The following is a 26,125-nucleotide window of genomic DNA, read 5'->3' on the forward strand; positions in this document are numbered from 1 at the left end:
ACATCAAACCTTTATTGCCTGTAATATATCACCTCTGTTTTGACCATCTCTGGTGTATCCAGCAGGTTCTCAGGGTTGTAGGAGCAGATGCTGGCGATCTTATTTTATCCTGGGGGAACCTGGTCTGTATGTAAGAATGTTTCAGTTGCTGTTCCAGCATCATCCTGATAAAAGCTAAATTATGACAGTTATTACACTGATGATGATACCTGACCCTTTGCCATATTTGTCCCACTAGTAAGGTTTTCACCCTGACTCTCAATTGCTGTCATTTCCTGACTATTAGTCCAAAACACTGCCACAGATATCAGTAACCCACTTGTCTTCTTGAATTACACCAGCTGCCCGTAGAGATCCCTCTGCTTTTGAAAAGAAATTTATATTCTGTCCTACATTAGTGTTTCTTACTCATTGCAAATAAGACCATGATGTGCCCTACCTAAGTTACTGTAAACCTCTTTCCTAAGGCACTGTGTGCCCAGGCATGTTGACTTCTGTTTGTTGAAAGACCTAATTCCAGTTAATGCAAAACACTGCACAAGGGTACGGAAAGGGCTTGCATGCTGTAAGCACAAACAGAGAGGTCAGCCTGCTCACTACTCATTAAAGATATGTAAGGGGATCACATAAGAACAATAAAAAGAACAAAACCTGTTTATTTTAGACTAGGGAGACATATAGTAAAAGTTCAAGTTGTTTTACTTTGCTCTTTGTTGTTAGCATTCAGTATTCTGCTGTTAGAAGATGTCTGACTCCAGGAGCATTTCATAGACATCCAATAACCTTAAAAGAAATATAGGACTTGCCTAAGCCAAAAATACTCACAAACGCTTTGTCTGATCAGACCTTGTGTGTGTGGCAGTTCCTCAGTAGGAAGGCTGGAGGGCAGTGGAAGCTTGTTTTAAACTAAAAATAGCTGTTACACAGAGCTCTGCAGCAGACTGCAATGTGGAGAGCAAGTGCTGTGTTCTCAGAATAGGATGGCTTTTTCTCTGTTAAAGGGTTGTGGTGAAGGATTGTTTCCTTGGGGTGATGCTACATTCCTTAAATCGTCTCTAAAGGATGTTTGCTGGACAAAATCAATTGCTGATGTAAAAATACTTTATTTTTAAGAAAAAAAAAAAAACCGCAAACCAGTTACTCTAAAACACATACCAGTGTAAAGATAGTGCCTTTCACTAGGGCTCATATATCACAGTTTTGTCCTATAAAATGAATGTGTGGCTCTATATTTGTGTGTTTCTATGTCTATTTAAGTGTGTATATATATTTGTATGCACATCCATGTATATACATGTACATACATATATGCATTTATGCATGCATTTCAATTATATATATGGACATACAGAGAGATTGAGATATCAAAGTGCCTGTAGCAGATACTGAAGTGTTGGAACTTACATTAATTTTGAATCATGTTAACATCAGTTTAAATTAAGACTGTACTTGGAATTGGAGATAGAAACTCTAAAAGACATGTTGTCCCCTTAGTATTAAGCTGTTTTTCAGGGGTATTGCTTAGTTGAGTCCCTGTGTGCTCCTGAGAAAATTTTGCTCCTGTAATAATATATTAATTGGGAAACATTTCTGTAATGACATCTTTGTCTGCTGTCACTTAGGGTTCTGAGGACATGTCCATACAGTTGCTAGCAAATGAATTTGATCTGTGTCAAGGTTTTGCTCCCTCATCAGTGATGTGATTAATCTTATATGTAGTCCTAGTCTTGATCAGTGTGAAATGTTTTGACTCAGTTCACAACTCAAAATTGCATATTATTTTTGTAGTATATAATTTACTTCATTAAATCATCTTCAGTGGTTTTCTCTTTTAAACAGTCTTTTATTTTCCACTTCAGTGGTGTGTACACTGCTTACAGTTACCCTGATTTCAAAACTTTTTAACCTGTTTTGACTTAATTTCTTGTGAATTCGCTGACAATATCCATAGAATGTTAAGGCTGATGCATTCTCCCATAGTTTATTTATAATATTGAACAAGTAAGGTGAGTTACAGTCAGAGAGCAAATCTTTCTGCAATATTCTTTTCTTTCTCTCAGACATTAGTTGTGTGCTGTATTGGGAAACTCATTATGATTGCAGTTAATTTAACATTAGGACATCACTAATTGACCAATGTAATGTACAAAACTAATTTTTCACAGCTCAGGGACATGAATCATTACTTCATCTTGTCACTAAAGCATTTACTTGACTTGCTTAATTTTAAAATTATCATTATAAAATGAAGGTGAATTAACAGTGCAAGTTCCAAGCTAGAATAAATTAGTCTCTAATAGGTAGTTCTTGGAGTTTAGTTTTTCTTGTTGCACTATGTAGAACATGTGGCAAAGCTTGAAATTAGATTCTACTCTCAAATGATCTATTTTCCAATTTATTGAAATTAATGGGTCTAAAATGAAATAATTTTTTTCTTTTTTTATTCAAAGCTTTAAGTCATTCTGTTTTTACAAAAGTTTCTTTCTCCTCCTTGCTGTTTTTAAGGATTTGGTGAAAATTCACAGGAATCTTACACAGGACATCAATGACTCCATTGTTAACAAAAATGATCAGAACCTGTATCAAATTTTCATTAACTACAAGGAAAGGTAAGATTTAAGCACTCCTACTAGTTGTGCTAATCTATGCTTAGTTTGGTATTTTACTGTATTTTTGTTGTATGAATATTTCTGAAACAGGATTAAATTCCATGTCAGTGTCCTTATTAAGCTAGTTTTGGTGTTTTGAGCCTGGAAGTCAAAGTGTAACCTGTTGTTATATGAGCCTTCCCTCTTAGCCCAGTTTTGGAAATATTGTTACATAAACAAGTAATGACCATATTTTTAACTTATTTTACTCAGCATTTTTTTCCCACAGATAATCCCAGATATTTTTATAGCATGTACCTGTATTGTTTAACAGACCCCCCAAAAATATATATTAGGCATATTTTAGACTAAAGGAAGCAGAAGAGGTCATAACTTAAAAGAAGAGAAAGCAGGTGTAAAAGAAGAGACTGCTCTTACCTTCCCCTGCAGCCAAAGGTGGGACAGTAAAGCAAACACCCTTTGCCTTCAAGGTGTGAAAGCAGCCAGGCTGGTAAGAGGGGAGCTGTGGCAGCATACCATGCCCTGCAGACCAACTGCCAGCTCTTTATACCCACCTTTTCAGATTGTTGCTTCTGCCAGCACCGAACAGCTGTTAGACTGTATAGGTGACCTTACGTGCCTGTGGTATTTGGCTGAAAAACACTTGTACTGTGGGCTTGCAGTGCTGACCTACCTTGAAGCAACCCTGGGGTTTTGGTTCAAAATTGGTTCCTTCTGGGACCAGAGTGGGAAAGACCTTGTGGGCACACATTGGGTGAGGGGTGAAGGAGGATTGTTGCAGTAAGAATAGGCTTGTGAGAGATTGGACAGCAGCATCTGGAAAACTCTAGACAGGAGAGTTTTCTGAGCGAGGAGAGTGTCCCAAACCGCTCATAAACAGTCCTGCCTTCAGAGACCCTTTGTCTCAGCTTTCGGTTTGGAGCAGGACATAGTTATTTCCCAGGCTGTTAGGCTTTCTGCTGCTGTAGGAGAGAATTAGGGAAGAAGTAGTTGTTCTGGAAAATGCTTCTCTCCCAACAGTCATTCTGAAATGTGTGCAAAAAGGGGAACAAAGGGCACTGACAAGAAATATCATGTTTATGTTATAAAAAGAAGAAATAGAGGTAGACTGCCTTAACTATATTTATGATCAAAAGTAATCAGAAACAGTAAGTTTTAAATCAGTGTCATCACCTTATTATGAAACATAAAAAGAATTAAAATAGTGGGTAAAGGTTAGGTGAGAGAAATAGAAATCTAAGAGACTACAGTGGAAGGCTCATGGGTACCCCCAAAAAGGATTTGAAGAATACAGAAGGAATCACCTCAAGAAATATATGGAAAGGTGAAAGAACAGAGCACTCTTTGCATTGGACTAGCAGAAGGAAGCACTCCATACAGAGGCAGCAAACTCCTGTCATAAACCCAGGCTCATTCAGAAAGCATTGCTTCACTTGACAGCTGCTGAAAATTTCTTGGGGTTTTGTGCACTATTATTTTGATCTGAGAGCTCACATGATAGAAACTATCACCTGATAGAAACTATGGGATCAGTGTGGATAAACCTACAAGTTCTTTAAAGGATGGTTGTAATTAATCCTATTGAGGCTGCGCTACAGAATTTATTCATTACAACCTTGGAAATCTACTTTGTTATAAATTCTACAGACCTGTTCTGTTAAACAGATGTTATTCTGCTTTTTAATGAATCCTATATTTATCAGAACATAAATATGTTGTGAATATTAAAGAATGTGTGAATATTAAAGGAAATTGCAGTGGTTTTAGAGCATTTTGAAGGTAGTGCAGAACTATATACTCTTGAATAGTCTTTCTTATTTTTGTGCTCCCCATTGTACTGGCTGAAATCAATTCTTGCTTAATTATGCACTGCTCCTTTTGAAAGAAGGGTTGTTAATGATGATTTGTGAAAAAATGATCAAGGATTGTTCTTAAATAAGCAAATATTCCTTTTGTTCTTTATCTCTTGCTTTGATTTAGGTTGGTTATTTATGGACAGTACTGCAGTCAAGTGGAGATAGCGATATCGTGCTTAGACAATATCTCTAAGACAAAAGAAGATGTTAAATTGAAGTTGGAGGTATCAGTATTTTTTAACATGCATTTTTTAACATACGTATATAAAAATGTATGTTTCCGTGAATGTGCCCTGCTTTCATTGAAGTAAAACAACCTTTATGTTGACAAAATTAGTTGAACTGATAAGTGAATGTGTTTCTTTTCATTCTTTTGGAGCCTCTGATCAAATGAATGTGTGCGCTGTTGCACTACACATCCTGGTATGTGAGTGGAATTCTCCCACTGACACTGGCAGAGTTAGGGTTTCCTTCCAGGAAATGATCATAAGTGATACCCTTCTGTTTATCGGGACATCTCATCTAGAACACACTCACAGAATCATGCAGGTTGGGAGGGACCCCTGGGCTGAACAAACCCTTGTCCCACATGACCTCACAGGGTCGTTTGCAGCAGAGCTGCTCCCCTGCTCAGCCCTCAGGGTGAGCGTGTCCTGGTGAGTACATACCAGGTGAGGGCTTGACCTTAGCGTGAGGTTTCTGTTGGACATGCTCTGAAGGGTGTCAGCTGCACTTCCAACCTGGTGGTGCCAGGTCGTATAGGAAATATAACTCACTGCACTTTTTGAGCCTCATAACCTGGCCTTTTTTTTACATACCTGGAGCATAACATCCCAACCTGGATACTACCATGCTGTGGGAGATGATGTTGAAAGCCTTGGAAAAGTCAAGGCAGACTTTCCCCACCCATTTATAGATCTAGCCATTTCATTGTGGGAAGCAGTCAAGTAGGTCAAGCATTGATTTATCTGTGGTAAATCCATATTGGATATTTCCATATACTTTCATGTGCCCAGAAATTGCTCCACAATTTTTGCAGGGGCTGAAGTGAGACTGACTGGCCTATAGTTTTCAAGATTATCTTTACCCTTTTTTTTTTTTTTTTAAAATAAGTGTATATATATATTTTTTAACATTGCATGGAATTGCTAATTTCTGTTGTCTTTGTTCTACTCTCTCATGCATGTTCAAATATCTAAAAGCAAGTGCTTAGACCCAGTTTTTTGCTTAGCTGTTACTGCCATTAGCTGTTCTTTATCACAAGTTTAATATAGTCACTTAGATGTCACTGAATTTTCATGTATATCACGTGAATAGTTTTGTTTTCTTGCTCTGTTGTCTTATTCTTTCTTCTGCTTTGAACTAGGAATGTTCCAAGAGGGCCAATAATGGGAAATTTACATTGCGGGATCTCCTGGTGGTTCCAATGCAGAGAGTACTAAAGTACCACCTACTGCTCCAGGTAGTTTATTTTTGAAATCTGAGGGGGCTGAGAGAAAAACTGTGATTGTTTTTTGTCAGTGGATTGTAAGAATGAGAGCTAAATGTCTTTATCCAAGGAAGGTGATTGATGTTTCCCTAGATTTTTACAAAATAAAATTCAGTCGAGTGCAAGGTTTCTCACAGAGATGGTTCTTCAGAGCTGAAAGCATACCTGGGGAAAAAAAGAATAAAGTACAATTGTTTCCTCAGTAGCTGAACCTTTAATTCTTGGTGTGTTTAAAAAGATTAGTGGTACCAAATTATAATTATGGTACTTTGAAGTGTGAACCATTACCCCCCAAAAGAGGAAACTGGACCATACATACAGTGTACTTTTAAGATATTTCTTTACTGTCATAAATTACAATTAAGCCGTATTTATTTTGAAATGCTTCTTGTTATAACCCACAAAGCATTAGCTTTTGCAGTTAGTCCTGTAATAAGGGTGGAGAGTCTTATAAATTTAATTTGATAGCTGTGCCAGGAGACTCATTAGTTCAGCTGCAAAGAAATGTGTTACTATATTAGACTGTCAACCCTGCTGGTGCTTGTAAAATGTCATTTTAGAAAGATCTACTTTTTCTGTGTGGAGTATAATTTTGACTCTGTAGAACAACATACATTCTGAAATATAAATTTTTTAAATACTTTTATAAATGAGTCATCAATATTTTGATCAATGGAAAATTGGAAAAAAACCCAAATGAATGGTACAATTTCCTTAAAAAAACCCCTTATGATATGAGTAATGATTTTATAATTAATGTTATATTATGAAAATATTACATACAATATGTCATTATGCTATGTGTGACACTATAGTGTATGTTGTACAAAAAAGATATTTTATGTACTTGGAAAGAAAAAATGAGTAAAGTATTCGAATTGTAATGTGAGGTATTGATACTTATTATTTCTTCTCCTATGATTTTACTAGCTTATGTGAACTGAAATGTACAGTTCTTTTCTCAAATTACAAAGAAGAAATGACCTGTTTCCCCAAGATGTTAGATTTTCACTTCATAAAGCCCACAAAGCCCCTGTATTTTCCGTATGGGAAGTGACTAAAACAATTCTTTGAACATGTACCTTTGATTTCGATATCTCTTCTGAGTCAGGTTTATCTTAGGTTTAATGAGACAGTGACTTCTTTTAAGCAGTGCACAGTTTAGCTGAGGTTTTATTGCCAGCATGCATCCATCCCTCTCTACGGACAAGTGAATGCTTTGGAATGGGATGATGTCCCAGATAGCAATGTGTGAATGAACTGGAGTGTTTACCTGGGCTTTTAGCATGCACTTCCAGTAATGATCTGATTTGGCAAGTTTTAAGGCCTAGGCAGACCAAATTAGCTTCTCGTGATGGTTCATTAGCAACTGAAGTCAGTGTTTAGGCTGTACAGCAATCACGTAAACAACTTGCCAATTAACTGTCTGCAATAGTTCCCACTCAGTGATAGGCTCTTCACTGTGGAGATGAAAATGCCAATTCTTGGGTTGTATTTTCTGGTTTTGGCTTCCCCCCCCCTTTTTTTTTCTTTTTTTTTTTTCTTTTTGGGTGGGGCTGAGCAATGACAATTTGAATGTAGAAACTGAAAAGAGTGCTCTGTCCACAGGAGCTGGTAAAGCACACGACTGATCCCATGGAGAAAGCAAATCTAAAACTGGCCCTTGATGCAATGAAGGTGAGTATTCATGACAATGGAGTATTTATGTCTCTTGGCACTTGGAATAGTAGCTCAGAACTGTATTCCGTGGAGGAGATAATGTTCTTTACAACAAATCAAACATTTTCACAGATCACTGTGAGCTTTGTGTGTTGTGGCAAGTATATAGTCGAGGCTTTGCTCCAGTCTGGGAAACAAGTTCAGTAGTTTTCTGAAGTAAAGAGTTTGTGAAGTGGAACTTCCCCATTTCGGTTCACTTTTGCATGATTTTGCTGTCATATAATAAGATGAAAAACAACTGCTTCAATCATGTTGGTCTCACTTCTGAAATTTAGGAATATTTCTATCACTCTAAGTCAATTCAAATCAAGGTCAGTAGTTTTCCAGTGAGATGGAGAGTTAGTTTTGCTTACAAGATTTTTTTTTTTTGTCATCTTAATATGATCTCTGTGGTTTTACCTTTGAAAGCAGTAGAGTCTCCCTGGAGGTAGAGTATCTGTCACTGTACGTTCACCTGCAAGTGGTACAAACAAATGCTTGATTGAGTAGCTGTGCTGCCTTATGTATACTGTGTGTTCCTCTGCACAGCTTCAGCAACAAAGCACAGGTCTGCTTTAGTTGACTTGATGGCATGAATGATGACACTTATGTGCTGGAATTGGGAAATTTTTTCAGTCTTTTGTGGGGAAAGAAGGAAAAAAGCCAATATGACATGAGTTCTGTTTCCTTCTGCTGTAATCTGTATGGTCCACAGAAGATGATGAAATCAGACTAAGTTAGTTTTGGGTCACACAGCTGTCTCGTGTTTTGTGACAGTCTTGAATGCCTGGAATACAGACCAGCTCATAAATGAGATTTTGGTTCCCCTTTTTGTTACCCATTTTTGTGCAGTGAAAGCAGAGAGAGGGACACCATGATAATTCCTTCAGAGAGATGCCTGAGAAGAGATGGCACTGTGTTGCTTCCATCTAGTGGCAAGCAGTGTGTCCTGGCTACTGCTAATTGACTAGGAAAATAATTCTGGTTTTTATTTATCCCTGCTTTTTCATTCCCATTTTCTGCCTTGCTTCATTGTTGGTGTTTGTTTGACTGAAAATCAAATAAATCTCTCACCAGGGTGGCCAAGGTGATATGTGCTGGCCGGCAGGACATAACCAGACCATTAAAAAACCAAAAAATCCCCACCCCTAGTCCTTCCCCCTACAAACCCTCAAAACCTCCAAGGTGTGAGCATCTCTCCTTTAGCTTGCAGCATCCTGATTTACTGTAGTCCTTGCCATTGTAGTCGAAGTAACAGTGTAGCATTGGTGTTTTGCTTCTAAAAACTCTGGTGTCTCTGCTTGAAAAGAAAAAGTCTTTGGAAAACCTGCTTGCAAAGTGATACTGTCCCTAAGGAAAGAAATTTTTAGGAAGGATTGTGCTGTCGGATTTCTTCTAGCAGCAAGAAAGGAGGTTATTTAATTTCTAAACTAACTTTAAAGACTGACGTGAATGTATCCTGCACAGATCCATTTGGGAAGCTAGCATAATGATTGCAGCTATTCATAGATTCTGATTAAAAACATCTTAGGAAGGAGATGTATCTTCCTCCCACCCTCCAAATTTGTGACCATATTGAAGGGATACTTTAAAAGCAAGCTGGGAAGATCTGAATGCCTTTTCCAACTGCTGCTCTCAGCATCCCTGACCTTACCAATTACCTCTCCTGCTTGCTCCTCATCTCCAACCATAAACAGAGAAACCCCAGCAAATTGTCACTATTACTCAAGCATGTTCAGAGCATTTTAAAGGCTTTAGTGCAATGTGTACAGTACATGTTCTGCTAAAGGGCACAATAATGATCTCAACCTGTGACTTCAGGTAGTATATCCCCTCAAAAGCCCCCTTTAAAATCTGCTGTGTAATGGCTTCTCTCTGCTGTGCAACAGTAAGAGCAAAATCCTACTACTGGGGCTACTTGTCTTCTAATTAGCACCCAGTTTATGATACGTTGATACCTTACATTCTGGTTTTGAGATGCCTTACATATATTTTCTACTCTATGCTCTACTTACCTTCTGTTTATGCTTCTGTTTACCTCAGATAGTTAGTGTTGCTGACTGCTTTTTCAGCAGTGTTCTGCAGAAATTACATTTCTATCTTTAATCTTATAAATAAGACCTTAATGAAATTCAGAAAAAAACTATCCCTTTTTTACTCTTTATTACTAGTTTCCTTCTTTCTTGATACTAAATGTGTGTTTCAATAAATATAATAAAGAGAGTTGTAAATATTATTGAAGGCATGCAGAGGCTTTTTTCCTTCTTTGTTTAGGCATGCATAATGGTAATTCTTGAACGTTAATTCAGTAATTCCAAAAGAAATTACTAAATATGCTGGTAAGTCAAAGACAAAATTAGAAGTAAATTTGTCAAAATAATGTATTCAATTAGCCTGTTATAGAAAATTATTTTTTCTTCCCTTTTGCTGTTGATATTCTAGGACTTGGCTCAATATGTAAATGAAGTAAAGAGAGATAATGAAACGCTTCGTGAAATTAGACAGTTTCAACTATCAATAGAGAATTTGGTATGTTTTTTTTTTTTTTAATTTTATTTATATGCCGTTTTTGAATCACTGTTGATCAAAAATATCGATGGATGCAATTTTTCCTTAATTTCCTTTGAGATTATAAGTACTCTTGTTAATATTTAATGTAAGTGTGCTTTGTTTGGTTTAGAATGACATTAATATTTGAAGTACAGAATTCTCTACTATTTTGGGTGCCTGTAGTTAAATATATTTGCTTAGTTATAGATTTGTGTTTGTACAGTGACTTGAGTGTTTTTGTAATGGGAAAACTTGTCCCCTTTGAAGACCAAAATAGAATGGACTGATTCTTGACAGTGGTAGTGAGGAAAAGATGATATTTTCTGACCTGAATAGTCCTTTTGTTGGGGTGAAAGGAGTGAGTGCTCACACTTTTGCTATATTGAATCATACATATTACTTCTGTTTCAGAATCATTCCCTCTTACAGTATGGAAGACCTCAAGGTGATGGGGAAATAAGGATAACGACATTAGACAAACGTGCGAGGCAAGACAGGTGATGGCACCTCTGTATTTGCTACTGAAACTCTGTAAAGTAAATCTTGGTAGATTTGAGGTCATCTCAGTGATTCTTGAGTACTTTCCATTCACTGTGCATTCACAGAGCTGATCTTCTGTTTACCGAGTGATTTGCAAAGTGATTAATAGAAAATGATTAATAGAAAATCAGCTATTACATTATTATCTAAGATCACCAAGTCCCTTGCAAGTAGTGAGTCTTTAGCAAAAGTACTTTCAATGTTTGTTGTTTTATTAGTTAGCAGTTTAGTTCTTCATCTTCAAAATTTTAAGTGCCACTGGCAAAAGCGTGTAAAATAAGACTTTTGGTGTTGGCTTTCTGGAGTATTTTTAACCATCTTTATGCTGTATTTTTGTAGGCATATCTTCCTTTTTGATCTAGCTGTAATTGTTTGCAAACGAAGAGGTGATAATTATGAAATGAAGGAAATAATAGATCTTCAGAAATACAAAATTACAAATAACCCCACTACCGATAAAGAAAATAAGAAGGTAAATATCTATTGCTAATTCAGATAAAATGTATACTTTTAGTAACAATTTAAAGCTTTTTTTGCAGGAGTTTAGAATGTAAATAGAATTTCTTTAAGAAGTTTCGTTTTATATGTGAGCTGAAGTGAATATTTAGGAATTTCAGCTTTTGCATATTTTGATGTAATTAAATCAGTGAGTAGGTCATTCTAAAGGAACACGAAAATGAAGTGTTGCTGTTCCCAAAATGAGTGAATTAAAGGACATATATTTATTATTTTCTAGTTTGGTGGATTTTTTCCCCCTTTCTTCATAACTGATGACCTTTGTATTGCAAATCTTTTTATTCAGTGGTCTTATGGCTTCTACCTCATTCATATCCAAGGTGAAAATGGTTTAGAAGTTTATTGCAAAACTAAAGACTTGAAGAAAAAATGGCTTGAACAATTTCAGATGGCTCTGTAAGTATATTTTTATGAAGGTAAAATCACATTCATCAGTCATGTGAGGATATCACTTAAATTATGCTGAACTTCTTTCATGTGTTAATGCCATGTAGTTATCTATTTTATTTGACATTCTGAGAAACAACTGATTGACATCTTCATGAATAGAGTATTTCCCTGAATTTCCTCTTGGAAAAGAAAGAGGGCACTGTAGGCTATGTAGTTCTTTCCAGCTTTGCTGCTAAAACTGTTTTAGTAATGCTGTCTTAAGCAACCACAGGGAAATATTAATTACATTAACAATAAACATCTATTATAATAGTGACATTTTTTCCTCTCCCATTTTAATTTTTGACGAAGTATGTTTCTGAAAGGTGATGCTGATGGTTTGAGAGTGGATCCTGGCACCTTTCCTAGTGACTTTTAACTAATTTATTAGTTAGTATTTGGATCAGGTTGCATGGCATATTAAATTTAGTTTCAAAAGGCTGATTTCTTCTTGTCAGAAAGGCAAACATGATTATTGACACCTCAGGTATTCTGATTAAATTTAAAATATGTGAACAAGGGAATTGGATGGCAGGGTGATGCTTGCTTTATGGAAAGAAAAAATGTGAGGGGAAGTGAGATAATTCCAGTGAGAACAGACAGCGTTAACAATGATGGTTTGGGATGTGGTTGTAAAGGTATGTGGGTTCAGGAGAAAGGCTGCCTTGAGTGAAACTTGCTCATAAGCTCTATATATTTTTTACAAACCGTAGTATGATGAGTGCTAATGATTTAAATGGAAACATAAGGGAAGAGAGTCTGGGCTGGACAGGTATAACAAAGCCTAGTTATGAGGATTCCCATCTTGCTGATTTTTATTGAAGACAAAAAGGGCATGTGTTTTGTGATGAAAAGAGATGTTTATTTCCATGTGTGCCTCTTTTTGTCCCTGTGATCTCCCTGTTATACTTTGTGTAATGTCATAACTATATTTACTTAAAACATGTACGAAAAGTGGGGAACTCAGATTTATCAATTTCTGCATTGCAACTGTTCATCACTTTTCAGGTGTCCTGACCCAGTGCATAAGAAAACCCAACCAACCAACCAAACCAAAAGTCAGGCAAGGAGCTAAGGATAGGGGGAGAGTGCTATATTTTTTTCCAGTTTCTTTCCCAGCATTTCTATAGTTCTGTGCAGGGCTGTTCCCCCCTGCCCCTGTTTGTGTGATGAGTGAGTGCAGCTCTCACCCTTATGCAATATTAGGTGCCAAACAGTGCTGGTGAGCTGTTCTGGAGCGTGTCTCTGTGGCCAGGGGGTTATTGCTGCTGCTTGCCCTGTGAGAACAGAGCAGACAGGACCTGAATGGTTGACAAGATCACGTGCCACTTCTCCACTTCTTTGCTCTTGGGCAGATGGGTTTGCCCTTTGAAAAAGGGTGGTGATACCAGCCTTGTTTTGCTTGGTTGTTTGTCCTTCTTGTAAACCCATACCTGTATTTTAACCTCTTTCTGTATGGCTTAAAGCTGTAATGCAGAGGCACAGAAACTAGAGCAGCAAGATCAGGGCTGAGGTGCAACACTGAATTATTGCTATGTCCTTTCTGAAGTTTTTATTGCTTACCCCAACTCCATTACATGGACTTGACTTAATAGCATGTTTCCCTCAGCACCTCTCCCAAAAAAATACCTTGGTGCACGTAGCAATAGTTATATTCTAATGCATCTTGAGACACAAGAGTTTGTATTTGGGAATAAACTAAGCCAAGTCTTTTGAACAGTTGCTTGGTTGCTCTGTTTGTTTTTTTCAGGGATCTTATAGCCTACTGTGTAGATTGACTCTTCTACTATGAAAAGTAGCTGTGATTGAAATTAGGCTCTTATTCATCCCACTCAATTATAATTGCTGCTTCTATGGGCAAAATATGTCTCACTACTTAAAAATTTTACAAGACTGCAAAACCAGCACCACTGAAGGGTTGAATGACATTGGGTTTTGATTATCAGAAATGACATTGTTTACTGAGGTCTAGGCAGAAATTGCAATAAAATTTTGCCTTTGGGATATCAGTCTGTATGAAGTCAGGTTTGTGCAACTGTTAATCTAAGAACAAATTAGGATCTCTTATTATTTCTAAATTAAGAATTAACCTTGTTGCCACTACAACAGTCTTACAGGCATAATTGATAGTTAAGCTGTAAATTGTTTTTTTGTTTAATTTTAGGTGTTCATACCAGTGTATGAACAACAGTGATGATGGTTATATTGTCTGAAAAAGCAGCTACTGTTGAGATGCTGCTGTTGAGAAGTATGAAATAGAGGAGAACACTGCTTTGCTGACTGGATTTAGTTTTGGAGAGCAGGAATACATTAGGTGTACTTGGAATGGAAAATCTTTAAAAGGAGGGATGGTTGAAACCCCAGTGCGATTTCTAGAGTGTCACTTTTCAGATGAATAAGTTTGTGAGAAAGCCGGTTTCACAAAGCTGTGAACCTATTCTGCCTCTTAGCCAGATCTGCTGTAGTGTGTGGTGAGTTGTTCTGTTGTGAGGAAGCTTGGAAATGCTGAGTTATTGGTCATAGGAGACTGAATATATTGTTTTTATTCACATGGAAGCTCTGTTGCTACAGTAGGTATTTGCTGTTTTCCTGAGACTGTTGCTTTATTTAGCAGTGATGTGGCTGCACTGAGTTTGATGCTGTTGACCAGTAATATCCACAGCTGAGGCTGCACATTCACCTTCTCTCCCCACCTCCCCCCACCCCCCAAAGGAAAACAGGTTTATTGTCTGCAACCTTCCCAATTGCTGGTTGCTTGGGAGAACTGCATTTTGTAGATCCCAGTAAAATGAAGCAGGACACTGGGGCAGCACGATTGGTATTGCTGTCAGGCTGTTGGAGTCAAAACTTTGGTCAGATCAGAAATCTGATGAATTTTAGAAGTTTTTGTAAAACTGGCAGGCAGAGACTAGCACAGAATGTTTTAACAGGGGCCATCATATCACGAGTGCCTGAGTTCTGTCTTGGTGTGCCTCTTCCCTTGCTGATGTGAATGGAAGTTCCACACGCACAGGGGCAGTGTAACCTGCTTATTCCCCTGGATGAGATACGATGCCTGACTGTGACAGTGGCCAATTTGAGCAGTTCTGTTCTGCTCTTGGAGCTCTCTTCATAGCAGGGCATGAGCCTGTAGCTCTATGGGTAACTAAAAATCTTCTAAAAGATAGTGCTACAGAGACTTTACTGTACTAGTGGAATGCTTACATTTGGCCTAGCATGTCAAATAGCATTGGTTTAAATGCAGAGTCATTCCATATGCAAGATAATTTTAATAGAAGTGTACAGCCAAATTACTGTACTTAAATACTCATGTATTAAGTGAAAGTTTGTCAGCAGTGTGATGAAGTGCATGGTTTATTTGCTGTAACTAAGTAACTTTAAAACTTCAAAAACTGATTGTGAGACACTCAATTTTTTTGTGTTTTCTAGTAGCATAGCCTGTCTAATCCCTTGTCTCCAGTATTAAAAACAACCAGAAGAATCAGAACAAATATGTAATATGTCAGTATACATTCAAATTACATAAAATATTGGATACTTTCATGTTATTCAGCTTATGGTAAAAGGTAGGAGTGTTGATTGATATATATTTTTGTTTTTTATGCTAGAAAGCTCTTCTACAAGTGCTTTTTCTGTTTTAAAAATGCTTATTTTTAAAAATAGTTGACTGATATGTGTGTCAATGTATTTATGCTAACTATTCTTTATTAAAAGGAAAACTCTTAGAAAGCTGAAGTTGTTCTCTTCTACTGTATACATATTTTATGTAGGTACCTCAGTTATATAACTTTGGAACTACTTAGCTGACTAATTATCAGGCTTTATTTCTTATGTAGCAACTCTTATTCTCGTCACTGTTGTGATGAATTTAATTCTTTTATTTCCTCTTGAGAAGATGGATAAATACTGAAAGAAAATCTGTTGATTATTACTACAGCTGTCTCGTGCTGGCACTTAACATTTGCTTCCATCCACTAAGTGTTTCTTTGTGTGCAATTTATTTCTTGATCACAGTGGAACATGGAGCAGGTGTGTATTCTCTTCCTCACAATGGCAGAGATCTTTTCCATAAAAGGCCACAGATTGTTTTCCTCCTGACAAGATTTGAATCCATTAGTGTAATATGGCATACCATATATTATGCTGGTTTGTGCTGAATCTGTTTTGTCATCATGATGCCCAGTTTGCTAGTTTAATTAAATCTTTCTCTAGTTTCTCAATTGTGCTTTGTAATCTGCTCTAAAAATGGCCATCAGCAAGCTTGACTCCACTATAGAAACATAAATGCAATTTAAAGAAGAATTTAGGTTGGAGGAGTGTGTGGAAATTGTTGGCCTCAGTCTTCTGCTGGGCTTAGCCTTGCTCAGGGCTGCGTCAACCTAGTGTGGTCCTGCTGATTTGCAAGATGCAGGGAACCAATATTGCAAAGTCTCTTGCAACAGTGTTGTAACATGCCCTTTAATTAGGCTTTACTCAACATCTCCCTTTCACAAACTGAGAAATGTATGAAAACATCTTGCAGGCAGAGAAACAAGCCTTTTTTCTTAATGCACTCAGTTCAAATTTCACCTTCGGTAACTGAAATAGTAATATTAATGTCATGTCTACTTAATGAAGCCTTAAAAATCAGTGGGAAACACGTGGTCATTATGGTGATTAGGGTATGAATTAATTGTATGGAGTTTATGAATCTTTTTTAGTACTGAAATAAAAGATATTTCAGACATGAAAGCTGTATGGTCCTCAAAAAATAGTGGTTTTAGTTTTAATCACAATGTACTTTGTTTTGGGTAACTAGAGAGTTTATGTAGCAGCTCAAGTGTTGTCTAACATGTTTTTGAAAAATTGCTGCTTCAGTTCAACATAAATTCACACCTCATAACTGAAGGGACCCAGAACATATAATCTGACAGTGAGGAAATAATCCCCAGATTCATTGATTATCAAACCTGGTAGGTGTGTGCACAACAGTTTAGATTAGGGAAACTACATAAGCTGTAGATAGAACTCACTGGTTTTCTTAATTTTAAAGAAAACTGGTACAAGACACAAGGTAGCTGAAAAGCGTTCTCTTACCTATTATCATACATATTTCCAAATTTACTTTGCACTCCCTGACTAATGACATTGGTCAGATTCAGCTCAAATAGATCTGTTCCCTCAGATAGTGCATTAATAATGTATGTGCATTAAGATTTCTTCTGAGAGAATATTTGAGCTCTGACATATTGAACACTGACATATTAAATTAAAACTTTCTTATCAGAGAATATTAAAAGCCTTAGATGTCTGCTGCATTTTTGAAATAACCTGCAAAGGTGTTTCACTTGTACCAACCTCGCATAGGTTACCAAAGCAATAAACAAAGATGTCTGCCTGGGCTTTTTCATCAGTGTAAATATTGCAATCCTGCAAAAATGAATGCCAAGTTCATGTCTGCCAAAGAAGAATGGTTGCCTGTTCTTTGCTGTGACTTCAGCTGGTTTTGATCAAGTGTTTTTCAGGGTTATAAGCAATCATTCACAACATATTTATAGTTATAAAATTTTTTTAGATTATTCCAGACACAGCAAGATCTGTGTGAAGATGCTGTATGTGATTAAGAGCACAGTGTAAGGACAGCATAAAATGTGAAAGCAAACCAGAATTTACGAAAACAGTGGGTAAACACTTGCAGATGATAAATACACTTGGATATTATGTCTTCCAGTTCACAAAAGTCAAAGCTATCCCAGTCTTAATGTTTTTACAACTTACCTTACAGCATGTGAGGTATATTACTATGAAAATTATAAGTGTTTCTTAAAATTCCATGAAATGAATTTGTAGTGACACTACATCATAAAAATGAAGTACCACTATCTAAATATTGAGAGTTTTTTTGCAAGGAGGTGTTTTCAGTGTTAACACATGGAATGCTGCATTACATGTTTGCCTTGATGCTTTGGCTATATGAATAGGTTCTCCCTACAAACCACTGCAACCTTTTTTCTTGGCAGATACAGGTGTTTGTCCAGTAATTTACAAGTTTATGGCTATATAAATTCTGTATTTTCATAGTTTTTTTCAGTCCAAAACATAGACATTTGTCTTCAGCTAAGTGTAAATATATAACAAAATATTTAAAGCTTATCAATGTAAGCAACTTGGTAAATTTGGATTTGGAAGACTTAGAACTTTCACAAATAAGACTCAACCAGTGAATATTAAAAGTACTTAAAGATTGATGCTTTTGATTTACAAGTACTGATGTGTGACAGAGCTTTGTTCTGATCAGGTAGTGTTCAAAAATGTTATACAGGAATAGATGAGCTCAAAGCAGTCCATCTCCCTCGTTTTTCAGGGAAGTAGACTGATAAGGAAAAAAAAGGAAAACTATTATCTTGTTTGAAACAATGCAGTATGTTTCCAAAAAGTTAACAAGATAATTTCCTTGATCTCAAAAAAAGCCACTCATCATATGATCAAATAAGCAAATTTCCTAGCAAATTCTTAGAAGTTGGGCTTTCTTGATCAAAAGCACAGTTTACTTGTGATATGGTTAATTTAATTATATAACATGTCTTCTTGATGAAGACTCTTTGATGTGACAAACCAGAATGTTTGAGTATTAGCATATGGAGAATTGATTGATTGATTATTTCAGTAAATAGCATCTTCAAAGATGATTCTGAAATATAACAGCCTAGCTGGAACAGAGAAAATGAATTAGCTGTAAGTAATCAGCATTGCTTCTGAGTAGAGAAGGTAGATAAGAAGCTGAAAATCATTCTTTGTGAACAGCATTGCTCACCTCTAGTGAGAGTATATACCTTAGGAATGCCATTTTTCTTATTCACCTTTTTTGGTAAATAATGAAATCCTTGTAAAGATTCAAAATGGAATATTTATTTGTGGTTTTCTGTCTGCCCTCTTATTTTGCTATTATGCAAATGCCTTTCTGATAGATGAGAGCGTGTTGTATCAAGTGATCACTCGAAATGGTCGTAGCTGCACTGAGCCAAAATGTTTCAAGTGGAAAGTGAGCACAGAGCAAATGTGAGGCTGGTTCTGCTGCTTATGGGGAATGGGATTCTAAGGGCAAGTCTGCTGCTTATCAGAGCAGGGAATAAAATTGAACATGTCTTGGGACCAACTTTCTATCAAAGTCTTCATATGAGGTTTGGCTGAGAGCTTTTAGTCTTGTTTGACAGTAACATACATGGTTTTCTGTTTCTTCTACTGTCTGGGTTGTTACTTAAAGCATTTGTGACAATGGCTATGTTGTATTGCAAGTAAAATTTTGAAAAAAAATCTGAGATTTAGTGCCAGTTGTGATGACTAAATTTTAAGGTGGTTAAAGTTTTAAAAGGAGGTCACTTTGGCACAAACTGAGAATTTTAACTTATGATGTCTGCATAAGTAATTTCTGTTAGCAATTAATAACTTAAAAATACTTATGTTAGATCTAGGTTTGATGCATTTTTTGCAGTGATGTCAATTATTAAAACAATAAGTAAATCTGGAATGAAAATTTTCAGTGTCCTGAGTAACCTGTGCCATTTTCTTTATAAGCTGTACTGCATGAATACAGCATCAGATTTCATGTCACATACACTTGAAAATGATCTTCAGCAGTTCGTGCTCAGGGTGTCCATAATTCTGAACAGTTCTGTATGAAACATTTTAAATTATTACAAGCATACTATGGAGTGCAGAATAATATCAACTCTGAAATGCAAAGGTCTAACTTGAGGTTGAGAGTTGAGGAGAGTTCAAGGTATTGAGTTTTATCTGAGCTCCCTGTAGTATTTCTTCTTTTAATACTTTAAACAATTGCAATTCACTGCAGTCTCTTTATCTGATACTTCATGCATCTGCTTATTTGTTATGCCTCTGGGCTCACAGGTGGGCATACATATATTAACTATTCTCTAAAGCCAAGTTTTAATCAGGTGAAATGGCTACTCAGTTTCAAATATAATAGACTTTCAAAATGATGGGTATTTTGCAAGCACGTGCATACAACTGAACTCTGTAATTTCTTATGACAGGATTGCATTTCTTGAAGAGACTGATATAGGAAAATTATCTTCAAAACCTGACCTAAATTGCATTTCTGCAAAAAGGAGTCAAAACCAAAAATAAGAAGAACCATTAGAACTTCCCAGCGTGTTTTTTCCCTTTTGGGGAGAACTGTCAACCCCAAAGAAAAGGCAGCTGTCTCACCATACTGTTATGCAGAACCTATGACCGTTAGACAGCCTGTTCCCAACCCAAGAGCATCTGTATCTGGGCACTTGCTGCTGTTTCACGTCACTCAGAGAGCTACAGTGGGATTGCTAGCGTGGGAAGAAAAGGTTCCTCTTCTCTCCAAGTTGACAGTCCCACCGAGCTATGGCAATCTGAAGGAACATCTCTGGGTCTAAATGATACCTGAGAGGTTTATCATCAATCCTCTGAGCAGAATGACTCGATTCAGTCAGTGCTTACAATGCCTTTGCTTTCTCTGTATCTAACAGAAGTGATCTAATCAACAGTCTAGATCAGCACCTGCTCTTGCTGATTCTGTGTCTTGTTTTGCAAACAATTTACTTTTGAAAGGAGATTTCTTGCTCTGTTTGCAAAGGGTTACTTGTGCATTTTTATTTTGTGTGGAGTATTTGTTTTTTCTTTTCCTAGATCTTTTGTGATTCCTGCAATTAAGCATGTATATGCTTTTTGTGGTGCAAAAATGGTGTGCATATATCCAAGCAATATCAAATGTTTTTCAGGATTTTTTTTTCCCTCCTGTAATACATTTCCCCTTCCAGTTTAAGAAAACAATAAATTTAGTTTAAAAATACTTGAAGCTTGTGAAGGAGAAGCTGAGTTTGTAATTAAGTACTCCAGAGCAGCAATTCTACAGTAATTGAAATGTTTTTAATGGGTATAAGCAACACATCTTCAGTGGCCTAGACTCAGGGAGGGAGGGGAAATCTGTGGAGGTCTTAATTGCTGAAGTCAAACTAGTGTTGAAAAGCTGCCAGGGATGCAATTAAAAGAAATGGCCCTCAAAATACACCCAAGAAGGAGAGAAGAACTGATGGAGGACAGCGTTGAACCTTGCAGCTTGTTTAAACTACAACTTCTAACTGGTAGCATTAAATGCAATACTAAATAGATTTATAATAGAAGAAAGGGGAATTTTTCTTCGTGCTGTGTTCTGAAACCTCCTTTATTTAACTCCTTGGAGGAGGTGAAACCACAAGATGGTAGACTTGCAGTGCTCTGTGCTGCTGGATGCAGCCTCTTTGCTTGTTCGGTGCTACGAGATTGACATCCATATCCTTGAGCCAAAGGCTCCAGATCCTATTTGCTTCTCCTCTTTGCATTTTCATAAGGCCACTTGTTCTCTTTTGTGCATTTTTTTTCCCAGTAAAGGCCATGTGATTTGCTTTTGATTAATTTCCTATTTAATATTTAAACTTGCTGTAAGGATTTAATTAATCTAACCAACATAATACTTCATTTTATACCTTGATTATATTTTGTTAGATTTGTTGGCAGCCAGTAAGCTTTCAGTAATATGTTCACACAAGACAAACTAGAGACAATAGTTCTTAGTCTCCTGAAACATCTGAAGGGCAAAACATCCGAGGGAAGATGTACTCAGTATGCCAAAATTTATGAAATAAGATTTTTTTCATTGTTTGTATATTTAGGAATATGTCCTTTCTGGAAATGAAGACTGGGATTTTAATATGTTTATTCTCCACCTGGGAAAATAGGAGGAAGGAGCTCTTAGTCTTTTATTTATTCTTTTGGGATACATCTGTAATAATTGCAAGTTTAATAGGTAAGATTGAGTTTTGTAGCTGAAAGTTTAGTGGTTTTCCTGTTGCGTTTTATTTTGTAGGCCTTAATTGTGTAGAGGAAGTTTAACCTAAGTAAAAGAAGGCATGTTTGTGCCCACCCCACTGAAGATACTGCAATACAATTAATTTGTTTAGTCCAACCTGTTGTGAAAAGCTCTCTCTTCTTGTAGGAAACAAACATATATGCAAGAATGCTGATAAAAACCTAAACTGGTGCTCTGAGGGAACCAGACACATGTTGGATGTTATTGCTCTTCAGGCACATTCTGATCATAATGTTTTCTCATTGCACTGTGGTTTTGATTAAGTAAAGAAGTGACAGTAGCAAATCTTATCTAAGCTGCTTGATATTAGGGACGTTCATAGCAGCGTGTGCCTTGACAACACTTTAAACTGAAGATAATCAAAGTTCAGTTTTGAAAAATGGAGTATAGAATTTACACTGTTGGATATGTCAAGATTGCCAAGGTTTACTGCTTTATTTTGACTTAAGTCAAATCTTTTGACTGTGGCGTGTTTCTGTCTTGAGGGTTAAGAATGACTTGAAGTTTTTGATGTGCTATTCCAACCTCTAGTATTAGAAAACTGTAGTTTAAGCTGTTTCATTTTACTGAAATGCACAATTGTTTTAGTATTCTGAGGTTGGATAGTTGAGAGAATTTATTCCTTATTCGATAGGCACAGAAATAAGCACCTAGATGTCTTGTCTGACAACACAATTTTGGGCTATCCTATATCATTACTCCGTGGTCAGCTGTGCCATTAATCTAGGCAAAGATGATTGCTAGAATGAATTCTGGCTGCAGAAGCTTATGGGGGACTGTTGATACTGTGACACTTTCTGACACCATTTATAAAGGTGTTGCATTATGTGGGTGGCTGATGAGATTGGCCTTTGATCAATTTACTCTTCTGAGAAGTAACAGTCAGTAGAAAGAAGTGGCCCTGCAAATGCAGAGGGAATATTTTTAGAAGAGGAATATTTCACATGCACGAGGAGTGCTCCAAAGTCTGTGATATCAAGGGCAATTGAAAAAGATACCTGGATAATTGTTTTCTTTACTGAACTCTGCAAACTTTAGAGACGAAGGGTTTGTTCAGAGATAGTGGACTGACTGAAGGAGGTGGTCAATCTGCTCCTTGCACAGTGGCTCCGATGGCCGATGCAGAGACAGGAATTGTGTGTCCCAGTGACAGAGACTGGCAAGATGAGCACCTGCAGGTCTCTGGGTTGGTGGTGTAGCAGTGAATTGGTCCCAGTGGGACTAATATTCTGCAGGTAACTTGCAAAGAGAAAGCTTTGTTCAAAAGGCTCAGGGGCAGCCCAAGGACATCACTGCAGTGACTGGAGTAAATCTGGTTATGGGGATCCAGCACTGTGCAGGAGAGGGCACTCGTGGTTGTCCCTTACAAAAACTCTGGTGCTGAATGGAGGAGAGAATGGGAAAAAATGTCCTAATAACAGATTCTTATGACATTTTATCTCTGCTAGAGTGTAGGAGTTAAAACAGCCTGGAGAAAAAGTAAAAGAGAGAAAGGGAAACTGCTTTTGACTCCCTACATTGCTGTTACATGTAAAAATAACAGACAGTTTTAGCATAAAATGAGGAATGTGTTCTCTGTCATTATTTACCTGAGATTAAGTATTGCTGGTGTATGGGTGTCTTCCTGCTCTGGACACTTGTCAAGATTGTTTGACAGCAGAAATAGAGAAAACATTTCATTTGCAACTGGGGGCACCCCATAATAGAAGTTGTTGTGGTTGGAGCGACTGGGGAGTCTTCAAGAGGACTTGACTGTTCCACTGTGATGGGGAAGGAATCTAGTTTAAGACCCAAATTAGATTTTCTTAATTCCTTCAATATGTTTGAAATTTGATTAGACTTATGTGTGGCTTCCTTTTTGGTTTGTGTTTTTGTTTGTTTTTGTTTTGTTGGGTCTTTGTTTGTTTGTTTGTTTTTTAGTTCCCCAACAAGAAAGTCTTCTTCCAAAGAGGAAAAGATTCTTAGTATTATGCTCAAAATTAATGTTGACATAATATTCAGCTCTTCTTTTTTTTTTTATTTTTTATGTCTTGCATTATGCTCACAGGTTGGGAAGTAGAAGGCAAAAGATTTGAAAAAGATGAAATGTTCTTTTTACTGTGTTTTGAGAGCTCTGGTCTGTGTTCTGTGTGTCAGTGTAAGGCTTGCATACTGTAACTAAAAGAGCTCCTCTAGGGTTGGACATGGCTATGGAAAGTTGTGTGCTATGCCATGACAGTTTTTTCATTGACATTATCAGTTTTATTTACTGTATTTAACATGTCAAAACATAGTATGTGACATTCATTGGGGAGCGTTTTGTGGAAAAACATTTCCTATGGTCCTTATGGTACTTGGACTTCCTATGATCACAGATGAGTTGTGCTTGTTCTCTAGTTAGAAACTTGCATGTGCACAAGTTGGTTATTTTTTCATTATTTTTTATTTGTTGAAAAGAAATATATTGAAAACTAAAATATCAACCCCCTAGATTCATCAAGTTTCAGGCTTTACATTGCAAGACTTACTGTTTGATATGCACTGCTGCAGTGCCTGGTCTCAGTCGTGTCTGATGGGATGGCTATTGTGACTACAGAACTGGATTTGCCACAATGCAGCAGTTTTACTGTCCGCAGTTGGCACTGCAATCTCTACTTTTCTTCAGAGCTTTCCTTTTTCCTGTCTATTTATAGTAGACAGTACACATTATTTTTCTTTTATGGATTTTTTTTTGTATAATTGTTTATCTTTCTGTCTTGTGCTTTCCTTTACAGCACTCTTCCTTCAGAGTAAGCATACAATTTCTTATTTTGCACTGTTCTTTTCCAGTGCCTTTATCAGAGTATTAATGACTGATAACAATGTATCTAAATGTTAATACTTTTAATATTTCTTCATAAAGAGAATAATGAGATAATGGATACAATATTGATCTTTTTGGAATGTGATGGACTCTGAATTTGAGAATATGGTTTGCTGATGTGTAAACTGAAATCAAGCATGTGACATTTTCCCATTCCTGTTTGGCCTCAGTCTGAGACAATTAGGACTAACTATCAGAATCAGAAAGGAAGAGACAAAAGAAAACTATTCTAAGTGGATGCAGTGAGATTGTTCGTTTTGAGACATCGGCTTAGAAGTATCTTCTAAGTCTGCACAAAAAGAAAGGCTCTGCAGCAGATTAAGTTTCTTCTCTTGCTGATTCCCTCTTCCTGCTCAGGATCCTCTGTTATTCACTGAGGCTCTGGTCCCTTCCAGATTTATTCAGTCTGTGGGTGGTATGCTTCCTTTGATTCACTAAACTTTTGTTGTTAGGGATTTTTAGGCTTTTCATTTTGGGTGATGTGTTTTTTGGGGGGAAAAAGGGAGAAAAATTATATGTTTTCAGTGGTGAACAAAAAATTGAAAAGGTCCTTTTGGCTTATGCATGGTGCTCCTAAAGGAGACACTCAGGCTTATGTCTTTAAAAAAAAAAACAAACAAAAAACTATTTTACAGGATCTTTGTTGCAGCTTGGCCTTATTCAACGAGGAAATACATGAAGTTAGATCTTGGTGAGTTGATAGGGAATATGAAAGATATGTAGGTGGTGAAGCAAGAACAGATTTTTAAGATAGGGAATTTTTTGAAGCAATTGCTAGTATCTTCAAACTACCAAATTAAAACCTGATGGGGTTTAAAGAAACTGATGGATTTGCTCTTTGAGACATTTTTGTGATCCTTAAGAACTGACTAGTGCCTGGAACCAAACTGATTCCTCTGTAATAGTGGACAAGATACAGTGAAGTTTGCATTCTATTCACCAGTTTGTGTTATATTATTATGTTTTCAGTTTTGTATTCCTCTACTTAGGCAAGTAGGACAAATATATCGAAATGTTAGCATACAGTAGATCAAGCTGAAAGTCTGTTTATCTGGATAAAGCTTTTCTCTTGTTTAGGAGATTATATTGTCCAATTTAGACCATAGATGCAATAAAACAATTGGCAATGAAGATAGGTGAAGGGAATTGTGACAGCTCTTTTGTGGGGCATAACTTCATTCTTTGCCCTTTTAGCCCTACGCTTTTTTCCTCTGAAGAATAATTTTTTCTATTAAGAACTGTAAAATGAAACTGAATGTCTTTATAAAATATAAAGAAACTCAAATACTACTTTTAATATAAAGAATTACTATGGTGTATCATCTTTGTTCTTTTAATAGGAGTTACATTTTCAGTAGTTCATGCATTTCAATCTTTGTGGAAGATAGCCTGAGAGAAGAATGAGAGAGAATTTTTACATATGGAAGGAAGTTGTGTTGTCATATGCGTGTGTTTAAACAATTGTCTGTATGAGGTTGTAATATTTTTTCTTTTGATCCACTATGCTTATTATTTTTGGAGAATGAATAATGAAATGAATTGAATTTTTTCTTTGGTTTGTTGTTGAAAAATGATCAGGTTGTTAGGATTAATTCTATATGCCTTCAGTCTCTGCACATTTGGCTGATACTTTGAACGTGGTTCTGCAAGATACCCTGCTCAGAGCCAAATGGTCACTCAGAATGAGCTTTTGTAACTTGTTCTAGGGAGTTTTCA

General features: G+C 36.7%; 1 protein-coding gene across 2 annotated transcripts in view; it reads left to right on the plus strand.

The window, feature by feature from the left end:
• Positions 1-26,125, plus strand: part of VAV3 (vav guanine nucleotide exchange factor 3) — a 154,862-nt gene that overhangs the window by 62,917 nt on the left and 65,820 nt on the right. For both annotated transcript variants that reach the window (XM_027880454.1, XM_027880455.1), the window contains exons 8-15: positions 2,506-2,609; positions 4,590-4,689; positions 5,832-5,927; positions 7,563-7,631; positions 10,095-10,181; positions 10,614-10,699; positions 11,082-11,214; positions 11,545-11,654. In XM_027880454.1, coding sequence (XP_027736255.1) covers positions 2,506-2,609; positions 4,590-4,689; positions 5,832-5,927; positions 7,563-7,631; positions 10,095-10,181; positions 10,614-10,699; positions 11,082-11,214; positions 11,545-11,654 — 785 coding nt within the window. The remainder of the gene's footprint in view (positions 1-2,505; positions 2,610-4,589; positions 4,690-5,831; positions 5,928-7,562; positions 7,632-10,094; positions 10,182-10,613; positions 10,700-11,081; positions 11,215-11,544; positions 11,655-26,125) is intronic.

Source organism: Empidonax traillii, unplaced genomic scaffold (genome assembly GCF_003031625.1).
Source record: "Empidonax traillii isolate 1590-97213 ecotype Southwest subspecies unplaced genomic scaffold, ASM303162v1 scaffold69:size3087049, whole genome shotgun sequence".
In the NCBI taxonomy this organism is placed as follows: domain Eukaryota; kingdom Metazoa; phylum Chordata; class Aves; order Passeriformes; family Tyrannidae; genus Empidonax; species Empidonax traillii.